At 35.0% G+C, this 18,366-nt stretch overlaps 1 protein-coding gene across 1 annotated transcript in view; it reads left to right on the top strand.

Annotated features, from left to right (window-relative positions):
- The window catches only part of Nedd8 (Nedd8 ubiquitin like modifier), a 32,355-nt gene extending 13,989 nt beyond the window's left edge, over positions 1–18,366 (top strand). The window contains exons 2-3 of the mRNA XM_089097746.1: positions 16,901–17,013; positions 18,215–18,366. Of these exons, the coding sequence (XP_088953872.1) occupies positions 16,901–17,013; positions 18,215–18,329 (228 nt within the window). The 3' untranslated portion in view covers positions 18,330–18,366. The remainder of the gene's footprint in view (positions 1–16,900; positions 17,014–18,214) is intronic.

Here is an 18,366-nt window from a genome sequence, read left to right as displayed (position 1 = left end):
TGGAACAAAATAATTTTGAAAGAATTTTTTAGAAAGCCTATGAGCTTGCACAAGAGTTAAATGTGGCTCCAGCTGTTCCAAGGTCTATCCGCTGAAAGTATATCATCAATAATGAGTCCATCAAGGTTTTTTATCGCGAGTCATTTTTCGAACCTTACTTTGCTTCACTTATTGAAGAACTTGAACTTATTGAACTTATTGAAAAATCAAAGATTTTTGCATCATCAGGAGGCATCTTTCGAAATTGGAAGGCTTTTGCCAGGTTACAGCAAGTCATTAAATATTAATGAATTTGTGAACGCTGTTGCTGTCTACAAGAGATTTCACGGGGGTAGACTTGCGCTCGAATGTGAGTTAGTCCTTTGGAAACAGCAGTGGCTTGGAATGTCTGAGAAACCATCAACTGTTGCTTTGACTCTTGCGTCATGCGTTTCCCATGCATTTGAAGGCTTTTGACGATTTTTCAGACATTACTAGTGACTATTGCTTCTGCTGAGAGGAGCTTTAGCCGTCTTAAGCTATTAAAAACCTATCTGCAGAGCTCAAGAGGCGAGGAGCATCTGAATGGACTAGCTCACATGACCCTGAACCACATATCCAGGTCAATGCTGACCAAGTTTTTGATTGATTTGCAGCCAAAAAAGACCAGCGGCTGTTACTGTGAGAGGTTAGGTCGTCTTTCATTCCTTGTTTCTCTAAGTGCAGTTGATTCTGTTTTTAAACTTTAATTGTGCTTCATCCTCTGTAAACAATGTTAATATCAATACATTTCTTGCTTTCATGGCTGCTATATTAGGTAGACTAAGGCCCACACCCCTCCGAAACCAAATTCTGGGCAATTGTCTTTGATATAATATTATTTTTTGTTTATTTGGTTCTCTAAAACAAGAGTCCTATAGGCAAATATAAGGAATAATGCACTTTTTTTTATATTTTCTAAATTCTGCTACTTCATAGCAGTTCGAAAACATCTACTCGCCCAAAATAGAAACTCTCACTGCTTCTGACTCTTTTTTAAATTCTGACTTTGTTGGCAAAATTTTGTCATCCATTCTCAAACAAAAAAAAAGTCTACAACTAGAAATACTCATGGCAAGTGTGTACTTTTCATTTCTTTACCTAGCTACACCCCCCCCCATACCACCCGCCTGAAATCTTGCACTATGATAGATAATTTTCTTGCTCACATGACTGCTATAAAAAGGTAGACTGACAGCCCCCCCCCCCCAAAAAAAAACAAAATCCTGGATATGCCACTGGTCGTAGCGAACAGTTAGTTGTAGCATATACAAATGCAGATTGTCTGTTGTCAGAGTGGGATGAATTTGTTGCACTTGTTCAAAGCCGGAAACCCGACGTAATTGTTGTGACCAAAGTTTTGCCCAAGAATTGTGGTGACCCCTTTGTCCATTTTAGGCAACTAATTGGATATGATTATGTGCATAACATTAACTATGAACGAGGAGTTTGTGTTTATGTTTGTTCTTCCCTGAGTTTAAAATATAAAGAAGTTGATTCTGAGTTTACAAGTCAAGGACATGAGGTAGTTAGTTTTGAGCTGAGACATCTGACTTGGTCCCAAATTGTGCTTATAGTAGCGGTTTATTGGAGCCCGTCTAAGAGTATTGATAGTACTTTTAAAGACGAGGGCATACTCAGCTACCTTATTTACCTTTTGTTAGTTTCGTATAAAATTGTGATCGTTGGTGACTTTAATGCTCCTGGTATAGATTGGTTATCAAACAGTACAATGATATCTTATTCGAGTTTTGGGAATAAACTAGTACAGACACTTGGAGATAGCTTTCTCCATCAGCATGTTACTGAGCCCACTAGGTTTCAAACTGGAATGAATCCATCTACCTTAGACCTTATGATAACTAAGCACCCAGCTGATCTAGAGAATTGAAAATTTCTGCCTCCTCTTGGTAAAAGTGATCATCTGGTATTGTCTTTCTGTGTTAATGTGAGCATTCTGTTAAATCCTAAGTCAAAATTGTTACTTGATTATTCTAGAGGCAATTATGACGAATTTAGAGATTTTGTACATTATGATGATATTGTTAGTGAGCTTCAGCGTAGTTCTGTAGATGTAGATATATGTTTTGAGTTTGTCCGTGAAGTAGTAGGAGAAGGATGTGAGAAGTTTATTCCAAGGTATACTATTACAGAGGGTATGAAAAAACGTAATAATCTGCCAAAATTTGTCCTTAATGCAATATCTGCAAAAAATAGACACTGGAGAGCTTATTTATCTGCTGTGGATGATGAATCTTGGCGTGCTTACAAAGGGGTGAGAAACAGGGCAACGTTGATCCTGCAGTCACACAGTGAGTCAGTGGAATTGTCAATAATTAGTTGCATGCAAAGTTGTCCAAAAAGGTATTGGAAGTATGTGAATAGGGGCCAAAAAGAGGAGTCGCCATCGTCCATGGTCTTCAATGACCCAGTCACTGGTGAAACCGTTGATGATGATCACATATATAATAGCTGTATGATCTTTCCCTATCTCACCCATTATAAAAACCTGGACCGAGATGCGAGTGCTCCAGAGAACGTATAAACATAAGCGACATTAGATCTTTTCACGGGTAGACAAATCAGATCTCTCTTGAACGCAAAACTTGGCTTCAACGTTGGAACACTAATTTTAAATTAGTCTATTCCAATACATACATGAAAATCGGTAATTAGTAGTGCAATGTTATTATTAGATGTTTTTAGGAATTAAAAATAGGTTTCGAAGTCTCAAGTTGGTTTCAAAGGCATTTTGAGAAAGTTTCTGCCAAATTACGTGTTCCAGGGCAATTGGACCGCTGATGGCAGATCAAATGAGAAGAGCTGTTTGTACGCGCCGATATATATATATATATATATATATATATATATATATATATATATATATATATATATATATATATATATATATATATATATATATATATATATATATATATATATATATATATATATATATATATATATATATATATATATATATATATATATATATATATATATATATATATATATATATATATATATATATATATATATATATATATACATATATATATATATATATATACATATATATATATATATATATATATATATATATATATATATATATATATATATATATATATATATATATATATATATATATATATATATATATATATATATATATATATATATATATATATATATATATATATATATATATATATATATATATATATATATATATATATATATATATATATATATATATATATATATATATATATATATATATATATATACTGAATTCCCATTCAGTACTGTATTTTTTCATTCAGTTACCCTCTCACCGTTACATGGAGAGTGTCTTCAAATTTTAGTTGGTTTTCGTTTCAAGGTTTGAATTTCTTTTTATAGTATCCATGGAGTTTTATTAGTAGTTTTGATGTTATTATCTTGCACTGAGGACGGTCAAGCGGAGGTCTTGACCGAAATATTTGCATCTTAGTTCATATGTTTCACTGGCTTGTATAATCCTCGTTTTTCTCTTTTTTTTATTATTGTTTCGTTTTGATATATATATATATATATATATATATATATATATATATATATATATATATATATATATATATATATATATATATATATATATATATATATATATATATATATATATATATATATATATTTATATATATATATATACTACAAAAACTTTACGAAAAAGAAAGTTTTTTTAAAGAAAAGTAAAGGCCATATTAAGCTTAAGGTCAGTAGAAATAGAAGCCTACAATAACTCAAACTCAAAATGACCAGAAATTATTATTAAAGAATAAAAAAGGAAAGGAGAATAATTGGTATGGCGGTAACACTGCATATAAATTTATATGAATGTATATATTGTGGGCTGTAATAATGCAAAAGGTAAATATAACATTGGTTTAAGAATGGAAAGAAAGACAAAGAATGAATTTACAACGATAATCAAGTTAAAAATAAGTTTTATTTGAACAGTGTCATAAAGCGATGACATTTGATTATGATATTTGGTGCTTCGCATTGATATTTCAGTTTTAAAAGCTTTATCAATTTTCAGAAAACTCCCTAAGAATTTTACGAAAAACACTTCCTAACAGACATTTGGTATTTTCTTGGATTAGGCTATTGTGTTAACTTTTACCACAGCAACCAATAATTAGAACCCAAGTCCTAAAATTGGTCTCAATCTGGAACCCTTATTGCTATCTAAATTCACAAAGCACAAAGATTTTCAAACAGAGGTGTTTATTGTTTAAAGTTCAGGAAAGGTCTGCCCATTTCATACAAAAACATTGATTGAAAACAGAACTAGTCTTATCTCGGCTCTCCACCAAAACAGGTAATTAGCCTTTTCAAGTTTCACAGGAACTACAATTTGAGAAAATAAATATCACGACATGAAAAAAAAAGGATAAACCATCCCGTGGCGGATCCAGAGGGGGGGGGCGAGGGGTGCCCCCCCTTAAGTAGTGTAATTTACCTAATTAACGCAAGTTTGCATTAATTAAACTTGCTCCTAACGGAAGTTTATCGGATCAACCTATTTTGCGCCCCCCCCCTTGAAAATCCTGGATCCGCCCCTGAAACCATCACACCTATTCCACCATTTATTAGAAGAAAAAAATTCCTTATTGTCACAAATTTCATCAACCCCCCGCCCCCTTTTTTATAAAATCCTACATAGGCCGATCAGTTGAGTCCACTGTATATAAATAATAGATTAAGTCATAATTTATATAGATAAATAAGTGGGAGGAGCTTTTTGTTCGCACCGAGAATGAAGAGCCAGAAATCAACTGCGGTAAACTTACTGCCTAATTATATAAACTGTGATGATGATAAAAGAAAAGCAGCTATTTTTAATGAAACCTTTTCATCTGTTTTTGTTAATCCTGCTACCTGTAAGATATCTAATTTATCACTGGCACCAGAAGCTTCTGTGTTACAGAATGAGTCACAATATGATGACTCTGATGTAGCGCTTGAGCTTGTCCAAAAAACCATCCGCGAGCTTTCTGTTGATAAAGCATCTGATATAGATGGTGTCTCAAATGTTGTTATGCAAGAACTGGCTTCTTCTTTAGCGGCTCCATTCGCATTTCTTTTTACTCTTTGTTTGGAGTCTGGTAAGTGCCCTGCTGCGTGGAAAAAGGCAGTCATAAAACCCCTTCATAAGGGTGGACCAAGGTCAGATCGTACAAATTATCACCCTATCTCAAACATGTCGATTTTTTCAAGAATTATGGAAAAAGTAATTGTGTATCGGATCCAAAATTATTTTGAAAAAAATAAATTGTGGAGCATGGCACAGCATGGTTTTCGAAAAAATCGATCGTGTAACACGCAGTTAACAGAAGTAATCAATGATTTTCAAAAGATGGCAAATTCAGGCCTAAAGTTTGATTGTATTTATATTGATTTTTGCAAGGCATTCGACAAGGTTTCGATATCCTTGCTGGTGGGAAAGTGTTGAAAGTATGGGAATTGGATGTAGAAGCATGACTTGGATTAAGGTATACCTAACTAATCGGACACAGAAAGGGAAGGTTGGTGAGGCACTATCTGAAGGGTGTGGAGTTCTAAGTGGGGTCCCTCAGGGTAGCTGCCTGGGACCAGTTTTATTCTGTTTATTTATAAACGATTTACTGCAGGTAATCTGACACAGCGCCATTAAAATGTTTGCAGACGATGTAAAGCTATACAGAGATGTCACCACCCCAGTTGATGTGAGACTTATACAGGGAGATTTGGAAGCATTGTTTTAATGGTGTAATTTAAATTCTATGTTTGTTAACCAGAAGAAATGTCATGCGATGCTTTATTTTGCAAAAGATGTGGCATACCGGTACTTCATTGGTGACGTGTAGGTGTGCCCTATTAACTCTATTAGGGATATCGGTATTATTTTTGATGATCAGCTGAGGTTTGATAAGCAAGCATCAGCTGTTCCGCGTAAAGCAAACTATGGTTTGCTTGCTTTGCGTCAAAAGAGCTTTCAGAAGGTTTAACCTGAGAAGTTTTACCACATTGTATAAGACAGTGGTGCACCCTGTTGTTGAATACTACTCATCTGTGTGGTATCCAACTAGAAAATTTGATTCACTATTGATTGAAAAGGTGCAAAGACGTATCTTTTTTCCCTCATTGCAATTTTTACTTCTTTTGGCACATATGAAAATATTTTAGGTGGTAAAAACCAATTATTGAGGGTGTTGACTCTTTTCAGTATCTCTTTTCCTATCTCTCTACTATCAACTACATCCTCCAATTTAACTTTACATAGGTCTGACCTTATTTGCTTGTGATCAGTGAAAGATTTCTTTATCTTATTATTGGTGTTGTTTATTTGTATCTTAGTCAAGAGTTAGATATGATCATTGCTTCCAAGAGCAGGATTATAAGATGTAAAGAGAACTTATTCCAGGTCATTTGCCACAGCTAAGTTGAGTAAAGAGGATTATTGTTAGTGCCTGAATTGTGTTGGTTTGTCTACGATCTTTATTAGTAGGCTGTTGGCAAGACAATTTGTGGTGACACAAGATGGGCTACTATCAGGGGGGGGGGGTTACTCTGTTCCTTTAACCGTATCAACATAAAGCATGTTGAAATTTCTAAACAGAGAAATAGTTGAATGCTCATGTAAACTAATTTTTGATTATAGGTAAGATATGGATATGTGTGAAATAAAGTAATCAGGAGCTGATGGACTTTTTTAAATTACACCTAACATAAATGATTCTGGTGCCATTATCAACTTTTTAAAATTATTTTGGTAAGACTTAATGGTTGTGACTGTCCAGAAAGAATCAGGCCAAGTCAAACAGAGTAGCAATTTTTAAACTACTAATTTTACAGTTTTTTTTTATTGTTAAAGAGTTAATATATAAGATTCCACAATTAACAGAGGAACAGTGTGAACACAGTGCTTGATTCCTTTTTTATTCTCTTTCCAAATATACTAATGAATTCACTTGCAAATGGGCCCCTCCCCTTCCTATAGTCCCATATATAACTCAAATAATATATTTCTCCCTTACATAGGCTAGTTGTAATTTATGGCTCCTATGTTAAACCAGTTATCTTCTCAGTCTGTAATATATCTTCTTGTGTAATTGAGTTTATTGCATAATTTACAAAAATATTTTTTGCTTGATTTAAAAGTGTATAATGATGGAGTGAAACATGACAGTCTGATTAATAAAACATGTTGTATATTATAAATTAAAGATTTCATTATTTTAATGTATCTATAAATTTGTAATTCTTCCTTAGACTATATACAGGACCATTGAAAGAGGAGGGGCATTTATAAGTGAATTGATTGTTTGATATAGAAAGTGCATAAAACAAGGAATTGAGTAGCATGTTTACCTTCTCCATGTGTCAGCTATGGAATCTCATAAATATATTTATCAGTTGAAGTTACATCTGTGATAATAGCCCCCCCCCCCCCCACTCCCTGCTTAAAAATATCATATATGGCCATAGGTTATATAAATGACTAGACATCAAAAATGATGAAATTCTTACTTTAAAGTATGTAGCAAGCAAGACTGTATTCTGGGGGGGGGGGCTTAAACCTCCTCCCAATATTTGTCTGACTTGTAAAAACATAACAAAATTAATGTAAACAAATCTTGGATAACTTTTTTTAAAAAAATTTGTACCCTCCCCCCCCCTCCCAAACAAAAATCCTGGATACAGCCCTGGTTGCAAGTTTCAAGTAGTCACATTTTAATGTTTTTTTTTCCTTTTGGTAGAAAGTTTAGGTTATTTTTGATAATTTCATTTTATACAAGACAGCTGTCACATTAGACAGATCTACAAAATTATTTGTGGACTGACCAAAACACCATTTTTGAAATGTTCCTGAATATCTAGCCTATTAAAAATCTATAACAGAGCATCATTTTTGAAATCTGACTGCTGTGTTTTACATAAAGTCAAATGGAATTATATTATCAAAAAAATAGTCTAGAAATATGCATGAGAATCAAAAAGGATGTTTATGTGTTTAATAAAGATTTGCTGCATATTATAAAGTAGGAATTTCATCAATTTTAATTCTGGTTTTGCATATTAGTACAGGCAAACTAGACTTTGACCCCAAACACCATGTTGTAGAGAGAAAAAAGCTGAACAACATATCCAAAGTTGCAAATTCTAGGTTGATGCAAAACTAGTTTCTTTTTGTGTCAATTTTTTCCAGTTTTTTCTAAAAAAAATTAACTGTCAGTAAATGTTTGTTTTTCTGTATATGAAGTATAATCCCAATGTAAAATGAAGAGCTGAGCCTAAAAATGAAAGCAAATTTGATGTCCAATGTACCATAAACAAGTTTCATGATCATCAATATGTGATTTTACCCTTCTTGTTGTTGTGACCTCTTTTTCACCATACTATCAGAAGGCAACTATTCTAGCATAAAATGATGAGCTGAGCCCAAAAATTAAATTAACCTGATGTAGTGTCTACTAGAAAACCCATTTCATATTTATCAATATGCACTTTTTTTTATTTTCATATGACATGTTTTTTTTAGCGCTTATTGTCCACCAATTTGTCAATTGTTGATAAAAACAAATTGCAACAGAAATGATTTTTGCACCTTGTTGAAGAGAAAAAAAGCTGAACAACATAACCAAAGTTGCACATTCTAGGTCAACAGAAAACTAGTTTTCTTTACATACTTGAATTAAAATCAAGTATTTTGCAGCATCAAGGCATGGCTAATTGTAGAAAAAGCCAAGACAGATAGTCCAAGTGTGTGAGAGACAACTCTGGGATAAGCCATTTTTAGGATTGTTTAAAAATGATGTCATTTAATTTGTTGATAGAGAAGTCTATCTATCATACATCCATGTGTCATTTCTAGGGCAGAACTAAGGTAGATAGTCATAGAATTAAGGGATGAAAGATTGGATTGATTTTGTGTTGATGTCTGACAGACTGGACTTGTATACAAAATCTGGGACTGAATTTGCTTTGACTCACAGGCAGCAAACAAGTGAAACCTAGGCCAGATAGGCTTGGCCGCTTGTAGTGTAAAGGTGGAACACCATGTCATAGGATTTACACATGACCAACAAGTCCTCTGGAATTGCTGGCTAAACTTTCGGTTTTGAGATCTAATAATTAGTTAGCCTGAATCTGATTGTTGCCGGCTCCGTCACCTGGTGTTTATTAAAACATGAAAAATATTAGAAAAAGGAAATCATCTATGAAACTAGTTTTCAGCAGCCAACATTTAGAATCCCTCTTAGAATAAACTATTATCAACACACTGACTAGTCTTCACAACCAATAAAATTATCAAATCAACCTCATGAACATTTGAAAGACAGAATCAAACTCTGACTAGTATTCACAACTTATTCTTTTGATTCAGATATTTAAGCTTTGACATTCTCCTTATTGTTATAGCTTTCAATTCTTGGAGAGTTAGAACATGTTGTCTCTTTGCACATTTTACACACTGCAGTACAAGCTTAGCCGTTTTTAAAGCAGCTATATCTTGTTGAACTGCATTCCAGTTGACAGAAGCACTTCACTATTTTTCAGAAGCAGATTAGGGGCTGGTAGGACCAATAAAATTATCAAATCAACCTCATGAACATTTGAAAGACAGAATCAAACTCTGACTTCTATTCACAACTTATTCTTTTGATTCAGATATTTAAGCTTTGACATTCTCCTTATTGTTATAGCTTTCAATTCTTGGAGAGTTAGAACATGTTGTCTCTTTGCACATTTTACACACTGCAGTACAAGCTTAGCCGTTTTTAAAGCAGCTATATCTTGTTGAACTGCATTCCAGTTGACAGAAGCACTTCACTATTTTTCAGAAGCAGATTAGGGGCTGGTAGGACCAATAAAATTATCAAATCAACCTCATGAACATTTGAAAGACAGAATCAAACTCTGACTTCTATTCACAACTTATTCTTTTGATTCAGATATTTAAGCTTTGACATTCTCCTTATTGTTATAGCTTTCAATTCTTGGAGAGTTAGAACATGTTGTCTCTTTGCACATTTTACACACTGCAGTACAAGCTTAGCCGTTTTTAAAGCAGCTATATCTTGTTGAACTACATTCCAGTTGACAGAAGCACTTCACTATTTTTCAGAAGCAGATTAGGGGCTGGTAGGACCTCAGTAGTTAATGTATACAAGAAGTCATCTATTTTTCCAACCCTATTCCTTGGCTTTAAGTTCAGAATTAAGATCTCCACTCCATATCTAAGCTTAGTAGAAAACCCTGTAACTGTTGAATTTAGCCACATCAGAAGATGGTGGTAACTGTTCTGGGTGGATGAACATGCTAGCAGTAGTCACCTTCTTTTTAAAAACTTCCCTGCAGAGTTCATTCAGATTTTCCAATTTTGATGAGCCATATATCATGAGCAGAGCGTCTTCTCCAGCAACCCTTACTTCCTCCTTTGAAGCTGACTTAAGCATGAAAACTGCAGCTGATGTACAAAAATTTGCATCTGCCATTAGCTTCTTCAGAGCAAGGCTGTTCCCCAAACTGTTGATCTGTGAAGTAGAGTCGCATCCTAAGATGATGTGAGCAAAAAGAATCAGATAGCGTGTCTCTTGGCCCAGCTTCTCTTTCGGTTTGTGAATATCCCACATGTAGGGTGTTTGACTTTGGCTCAGGTACAGAGAATAGTTTCTTGCTTGATAGGTCACCATGATAACACAATAGAACCAAAAGATCAGTATCATCTCCAATGACAGCAGTGTTGTAATACCAGGAAGAATCAACTGCAGCTTGCACTGGCTTAGGACTGGACAACAGGAACTCCCTGAGACCTCCAGTTGAATGGAAGCTTTGTAAAATCCTGGCCCCATCTTGATCACAACCTGGTTTCCCACACCTGGTAATGCTCTTCTATCAACAAGAGTCAAAAGACTGCACAGACAATCTCAAGCTTATTACCTCCAACTCATTATATATTCATGCCTACAAATAATATGCTACTATAGAGAGGCAACCCATAATAGATAACTTTTTTAGGAAGAGGTTTTTCAGCTTAAAAAAAGCCCACCAAAACAGACCAAACCCAGAAGAATTATCCATTCATCTGAATACAGTGAATGCAGTAATTTCCTTGAGGGTGCCACTCCCCAAAGTCACCGTGCATTGCTGTTAACAGTCACAGTTTTGGTTAGGAAAACTCAGAAAAGGTGCCACTATGAGGCTACACAAGCAGGATTTTCCTGTTTGGGAAAGGGACAGAGAAAGGAGCTTATGACAGAGTAGAGACCCCAAACCATCTCACACTACTGGCACAGCTCCAACCTTTTAGACCCAGCTTATCCTCGTCAGGGTATTCGTCTGAGTTTTCAGTCAAGGGTATTCTTATTAAATTAATTTTTTTGATGATGGTATTTTATAGTCATTTTACACTTGAAAAACTATTTGACTGTCTTTCTGCTTATCTCTGGTTCAATATAGCTCGCTTTTTCTTCTTTTAAATTAATCACAGCTTACATAGAGCCAGCAGGGGGAGAGGGGATGCATTGTTAAGGTAATGACCATTATATTAGAAAGGAGTATAAACTTAGAAATCTATTGGCAGGATACTGGGCTAGCCTACTTCTATTTTATTAGAATGTTTGCTTCGGGTGATTAGTACTTCTAGGTTGCCACCAATTGTATGAAAACTTGTTCACTGGCGAAAGTTCTTTCAAGCATGGTGTACTGTTGGCCTACCAGGTCTACCTTGTTTGCCTTATTGTGGGTAGCAGTCTAGGAGTACTACTCTTCTGATGGAGACATCTGAACAAAATAAAAGTAGAACCATTAGACTCCTTATTTTATGGTCCCTTTCAATATAATATCCTAACAATGCACCCCCTCCCTGTCCTATATATAGCCTTAATAATAAATTTCTCAATTAATTCAATCCAGTCAGACAGCGTAAGTCCTATGTCAAAACAGGTTTAATGCAGTATGAAATCTACCTTCATCTCTGAATAAGCGCGATGTTCACCAAATTTTATTTAAAATGATTTTAGAGACCAGACTGGATAACAATGAAAGAGAACCTGATAATCTATTTAATAGAAACTTCGTTTCATATTGTAAAATAAGAGTTTCATTGTTCTAGAGTTTTTTTTGTATATCCTAGGGCTAAACCCAGGACCATCAGGGGGCTGCAGTTGGGAGGGGTTTGTATTGCCAGAAAAGAAACATATTTGGAAAGAGAATAAAATAAGGGACTGGTACTTATTTATTACACCACGAACACTTACGAAGTGAAGTTAGGTTAATCCTAATGAAAAATATCAAAAGATGATGAAATATATAATACTTTAGAAACAAATTTGGGCTATATATTTGCACATTAGGGGGTTGGGTGGGGTAAAGTATGGCGGGTTTGCATGCTACATGTCTCAGCTACAATTGTTCTGCATATTTTGAAGTATGAATTGTTTTCTAACTTCATGCTGTTCAAATACTTCACCACCACCCCTTCCCCATGCAAATATCTAGCCAAAATTATATAATTCCAATGTATTCTGTCACCCACCACTTGTTTTCCACTAAGCATAAGCTAATTGCATCTAATTACATACTGATAAAACTGGTTTGTTCTTGAGTTGTATGCAATGTAATCTTGAGTATTTACAGTATCAAACAGTTCATGGTAACGAACTGGTAAGTAAGGAGCGACCCGGCTCAATGGTAACCGAAACTCTAAAAAACGGAATTTTTATACCAATAGTTACATCAAAAGAATCAGATTTTAATTCTAATTTCAAATATATAAGTTTCATCTAGTTTAATTTTACCTATCAACAGTTACGCGCCTGAGAAAAATTGGCTGATTTTTGAAAAAAGGGGGAAAGACCCCCTAAAAGTTATAGAACCTTAATGAAAATCACACCATCATATTCAGCGTATCAGAGAACCCACCTGTAGAGGTTTCAAGCTCCTATCTACAAAAATTTGGAATTTTCCATTTTTTGCCATAAGAAAGATCACGGATGCGTGTTTATTTATTGTTTGTTGTTTTGTTGTTTTTTTTTCCCAGGGGTGTTCGTATCGACCCAGTGGTCCGAGAATATAGTGGGAGGGCTCATTGGAAAGGAAATTAAAAGTTTTAGTGCCCTTTTTAAGTGACCAAATAAATTGGAGGGCAACTAGGTCCCCTCCCACACTCATTTTTCCCAAAGTCACCAGAACAAAGTTTTGAGATAGCCATTTTGTCCAGCATGGTCGAAAATATTATAACTATGTCTTTTAGGATGACTCAATCCCTCGAAGCCCCCAGGAGGAGGGCAGAAAGTTATGAACTTTACCCAATGTTAACATAGCCTATAGTAGCCTATTGGTTACTGGGACCAGGATCAATGGCAACCAAAACTCTAGAAAACGGTATTTTGATACAAATAGATACACCAAAAGAATCGGATTTTAATGCTGATTTCAAATATATAAGTTTCATCAAGTTTAATCCTACCCATCAAAAGTTACGCTCCTGAGAAAATTTGGCTGATTTCGAAAAAAGGGGGAAAGACCCCCTAAAAGTTATCGAAACTTAATGAAAAGCACACCATCATATTCCGCGTATCAGAGAACCCTACTGTAGAGGTTTCAAGCTCCTATCTACAAAAATGTGGAATTTTGCATTTTTTGCCAGAAGACAGATCAGGGATGCGTGTTTATTTTAACTTTTATTTTTTTTCCCAGGGGTGATCGTATCAACCCAGTGGTCCTAGAATATCGTGGGAGGCCCCCTCCCACGCTCATTGTTTTCCCAAAGTCACCTGATCAAAATTTTGAGATATCCATTTTCTTCAGTATGTTCGAAAATATTATAAGTATATCTTTTAGGATGACTTAATCCCCCGAAGTTCCCGGGAGGAGGGCTGAAAGTTATGAACTTTACCCAATGTTAACATATAGTATTGGTTATTGGGAAGTATACAGTACAGACGTTTTCAGGGGAGATTTTTCCTGGTAGTGGGGGGTGGGTCGGGCAGGGACGTATGCAGGGGGGAGGGAGGCTCCGGGCCCGCCCCTCCCCCCTCCGAAATCTCACAATTTTTTTCATTTTCCCATAATTTTCTGATTTTTCTCACAGAATAATGGGTTTCAAGGATTTGGCCCCTCCCGAAAAAAATTGCCCCCCCCCCCCGAAAAAAAATCCTGCGTACGGGCCTTGGGTCAGGGGGGTGATGGGAGGATATTTACAAGTAGGAATTTTTCATGGGGGACGGGACAATGCGATGTAGGGGACGCCGGCCCGCCCCGCATTATTTAAAAAAAGATAAGAAATTGAATATAAAAAACAAGCTTTTGAACTGCAACATCAGCAACATCAAAACTTTAAACGAACAGAAAATATTACATATATGATTGGGCTCACCCCCTAGTCAATACCTCACTCTTTAAGCCAGAGATTTTTTAGTACTTTCATAAGAGCTATTTATTCTAATTAACGGCCTTTGTGATTAAGCGGTCATTTTTAAAGAATTGGAACAAAATTCGAACTTTCGCTTAAAGAGCAAGGTATTAACTAGGGGGAGAACCCCCTAATATACGTATTAAAAATATATGAATATAGAAGTTCGTTACGTAGGTTAATTCGTAAGTTACGTATATTTATTACTAATAAAGACATTCGTAAATAAAATGAAACAAGTTTCGAGAAAGCCATTTAACCAAATAAAAGTAAATTAATATAAAAATTTTGTTTTAATTATTCATGTACTGTGAGCCAAGATCAAAAACCTGCATTAATTCAAAAACGTTCAAAAATTATATACTAAGAACAAGTTTTTTTTAACTAAAAGTAAGGAGCGACATTAAAACATAAAAAAAACAGAAATTATTCCGTCTATAAAAGGGGCTGTCCCCTCCTCAACGCCCTGCTCTTTACACTAAATTTTGACTTTCTCACAACTCTATTTTTTTAAACAATAAAAAACTTTAGCGTAAAGAGCAAGGCGTTGAGGAGGGGACAGCCCCTTTCATATGCGGAATAATTTCTGTTCGTTTTAAGTTTTAATTTTCCTTACTATCAGTTAAAAAAACTTGTTTTTTTTATTTAATAATACATAAGTACCAAGGGATTTAATGGTATAAATTTAATTTTATTCAGATGTTTCTGTCACAAGAGTAGTAATTCTAGACTTTTACCTTAATTTGTAAGTGCAAGCAAAATTGAGGGTGACATTCTAGATTAGTGGTTCCATAGAAGGAAATATCTTAAGAAAATAATATTAATAGGTCTACCATTATATTCCTTATTTCATGCTCTTTTTGCACATAATTTTTTTTTCATTGTATGTACAGTCTTATGATGCATCAATTCTCCTTTATTAAAACAAGTTTTTAATATGCTTGAACTATGAAAACCACTCTGCCTTGAAAACATTTTAAAACAAAAAGAGTAGTACTATTTAATATTTGTTATTTCATACTCGTCTTCAGACGTCACAGTTATTATTTCTGACAATGCACCGCCTCTCCCACGATGACTGTAGATATGGGAGCCGGCGTTCCCCCTCCCCTAAAAAATTCCCTCCCCCCCCCCCGTGGGAAATTTCTTCCCATAAAATCCCCCACCAGAAAGTTATCCTCCGCGGAAAATCCTCCCCTCCCTTCAGATAGTTGCCCCACATGCAAAATTGAACAGGCATAGAGAAAGTACAAAAAAATGTTGATCAGATGCCCTAAGTGGTAGCAAAAGGACCAAATATCAAAAACAGTTTCAGGACAGGGGCTGGTTGGTCTCCAATCACTTTCGACTTATAAAAAAGGACTAGAATCCTTAATTTTTGATCAAATGAGCGTCCTCTGAAGTTTCTCAACCTCAGCCTCAACCATGAGGTTGGGGATGAGCAAGGGTCAGCCTCCTCCTATACGGAATAAATTCTGCTGATTTTTGGGTTTAATGTTACTCTTTACTTTCATAATAACAGTGTAAACCAGAAATATTCCCCAAAATCAGGAGGGATTAAATATCAATTTTTACATCCACCCTTCCTTCTCTGCCCCTTCCTTAACTAATTCTGTATTTAATTGAAGGCTCAATTAGTCTTAGGATGTATTAGCGCTAAAATGCGCCCTTTGAGGCATTTGCCCCCCTTCCTAACAACAAAATAATTAGAGATCCTTACTATAGAGGTTTAAAACTCTCATCTACAAATGTTTGGAACTGTTTATTTTCAACCAAAGAAAAATCCTGGATATGTGATCACTTTCCAAACATTAAACAGGACCAGAAATAAAAAAAACGGTTCTAGGCCAGAGGCTGGCTGAGATCACTTTGGGTTAAAAAAAAAGGACTAGAACTCTTAATTTCCAGTCGAATGAGTATCCTGTGAAGTTTCTACGACCACGAGGGGCAGGTTTTGGATGGGGAGGGGTTAGCCACCTCCTATTCAGAATAAATTCTTCCCGTTTTTGGGTTTAATGTTACTCTTTACTTTCATAATAACAGCATAGACCAGAAATATTCCCAGAAACCAAGAATGATTATATATCAGTTTTTTCCGGGGGGGGGGCGGAATGGTTTATCCCCAATTACTGTTCAGCTCCCCGTCAACACACATTGAAAGTTTCAGCCTAATACTGTCAGCTGTTGCTTAGATATTGCTGATATTCCCTTTTCAGATCCAACAAGGATAGAGTATGTTTTGATTGTATTTGGCATCCCTCTCACCATTTCCTTAAAGTTTGAAAGTTGACTATGGAAGCATAGTCATTTGGAAATCATCAACCCAAGTAAATTTTTTACACTAACATAGGCGAATTGATTATTGTGCTCTCCCTTCATATGTCACAGTATATAAGTGAGAACCGTTCTAATTAAGTTACATCTCCATTTTAGATTGAGATTGATATCGAACCCACTGATAAGGTGGAAAGAATCAAGGAAAGGGTGGAAGAAAAAGAGGGGATTCCTCCCCAACAACAGCGTCTAATATTTTCTGGAAAGCAAATGTAAGTATAATAATATATTGTGTATCTGCTACAACAAGCTTTATAGTGTATTTATTATTTTAGTAGTACAGTTATATAGCTGGACAACATGTCTGCTCTGATTACTTCTTAAATTAAGGAGAACCAATATCTGAACCAATTAGCAGTTGTAACTATTTTTGGAAATACCTCGTGGCTCTTTTGCAAGAGCAATATATATTTGCAAGAGTAATCTAATGTTTTTGAAAAGCAAAGGTAAGTATAATATATTGTATCTGTGTTATAATAAGCTTGATAGTGTATTTCTAATTTTAGTAGTTTAGTTACTCGTATACAAATGAATACAAACTTCCCTATTGAAATCATCTATGATAATTTTACTCCTAAACTTAGTGCTACGACAATGTCTACCTCTATTCCAAACACCCAATAACAAGATAGTCTATCATAACTCTAAACGGGTATGTGATTTACGTGAAGACTTGATGCCCTAAACAGACCAACTTAAGTAGAAGTGGCTAAAATTGCAAGATTTTTTTTTCTCATAAGTCCTATACAAGAAAATTATTCCTATCCTCTCTTCTAAGTTCACACTGACAAATTTTGAAATTTATCAGGAAGTTGAGTTTACTTTTTTTCTGTTAGAAGAAAGAGATTAATGTGTCTAATTAGGAAAGCAAGGACGTTACAATGGTCTACTAGATTCAGGGCCCTTGGCAAGTCTAGGTTAAAGGTTGGAATTAGAAACAACAATCTCTAATTCAATAAAAAAAAACAACAACAACAAAAAACAGGTAAAAGTTGCATACAGTTATTGTTCAACACAACTGTAAAGAATGATAAATACAGTGTGTGTCTGTAAAAAGTATATCTTAATTATTTGTGAAAACTGCAATATCTGAATTAGTCGGGGTTAGTCGTGCTTATTAATCTGAATACATTAAGAATTAAATCAAGCCTACATTCTTTGTCCATACGGTTTGATAGGTTTTGAGGGGAGTAGGGCATCCCCTTCCAAGAACATATTGCCTATTCATTAAAACGGAGAGTGACAAAAAATGAAGGAGCAGAACGCAAAATATTTCACTGCAAAAATGTAGTTTTCTTGCACCAACAGAGCCTTACACTGGAAAAGTATTATGCTCCCCCTCCCCCATTAGTATAAGCTGTGTGTGCCTATGTTAAAACTTAGTTGAGGAAATGATGGCTCCTTTTGTTGCAGGAATGACGAAAAGACGGTTGCAGAGTATAAGGTCACAGGAGGATCTGTTCTTCATCTAGTTTTAGCTTTAAGAGGAGGAAATATTGATTTCATCCATTTCAAAGAGATACTGTGATTTAAAAGTCTTTAATATAATACATTCTTTTATAATA

The sequence above is a fragment of the Artemia sp. Qi Xiang Cuo genome, chromosome 12 (genome assembly GCF_049724085.1).
Source record: "Artemia sp. Qi Xiang Cuo chromosome 12, ASM4972408v1, whole genome shotgun sequence".
NCBI lineage: Eukaryota > Metazoa > Arthropoda > Branchiopoda > Anostraca > Artemiidae > Artemia > Artemia sp. Qi Xiang Cuo.
This window is presented reverse-complemented; position numbering and strand designations above follow the sequence as displayed.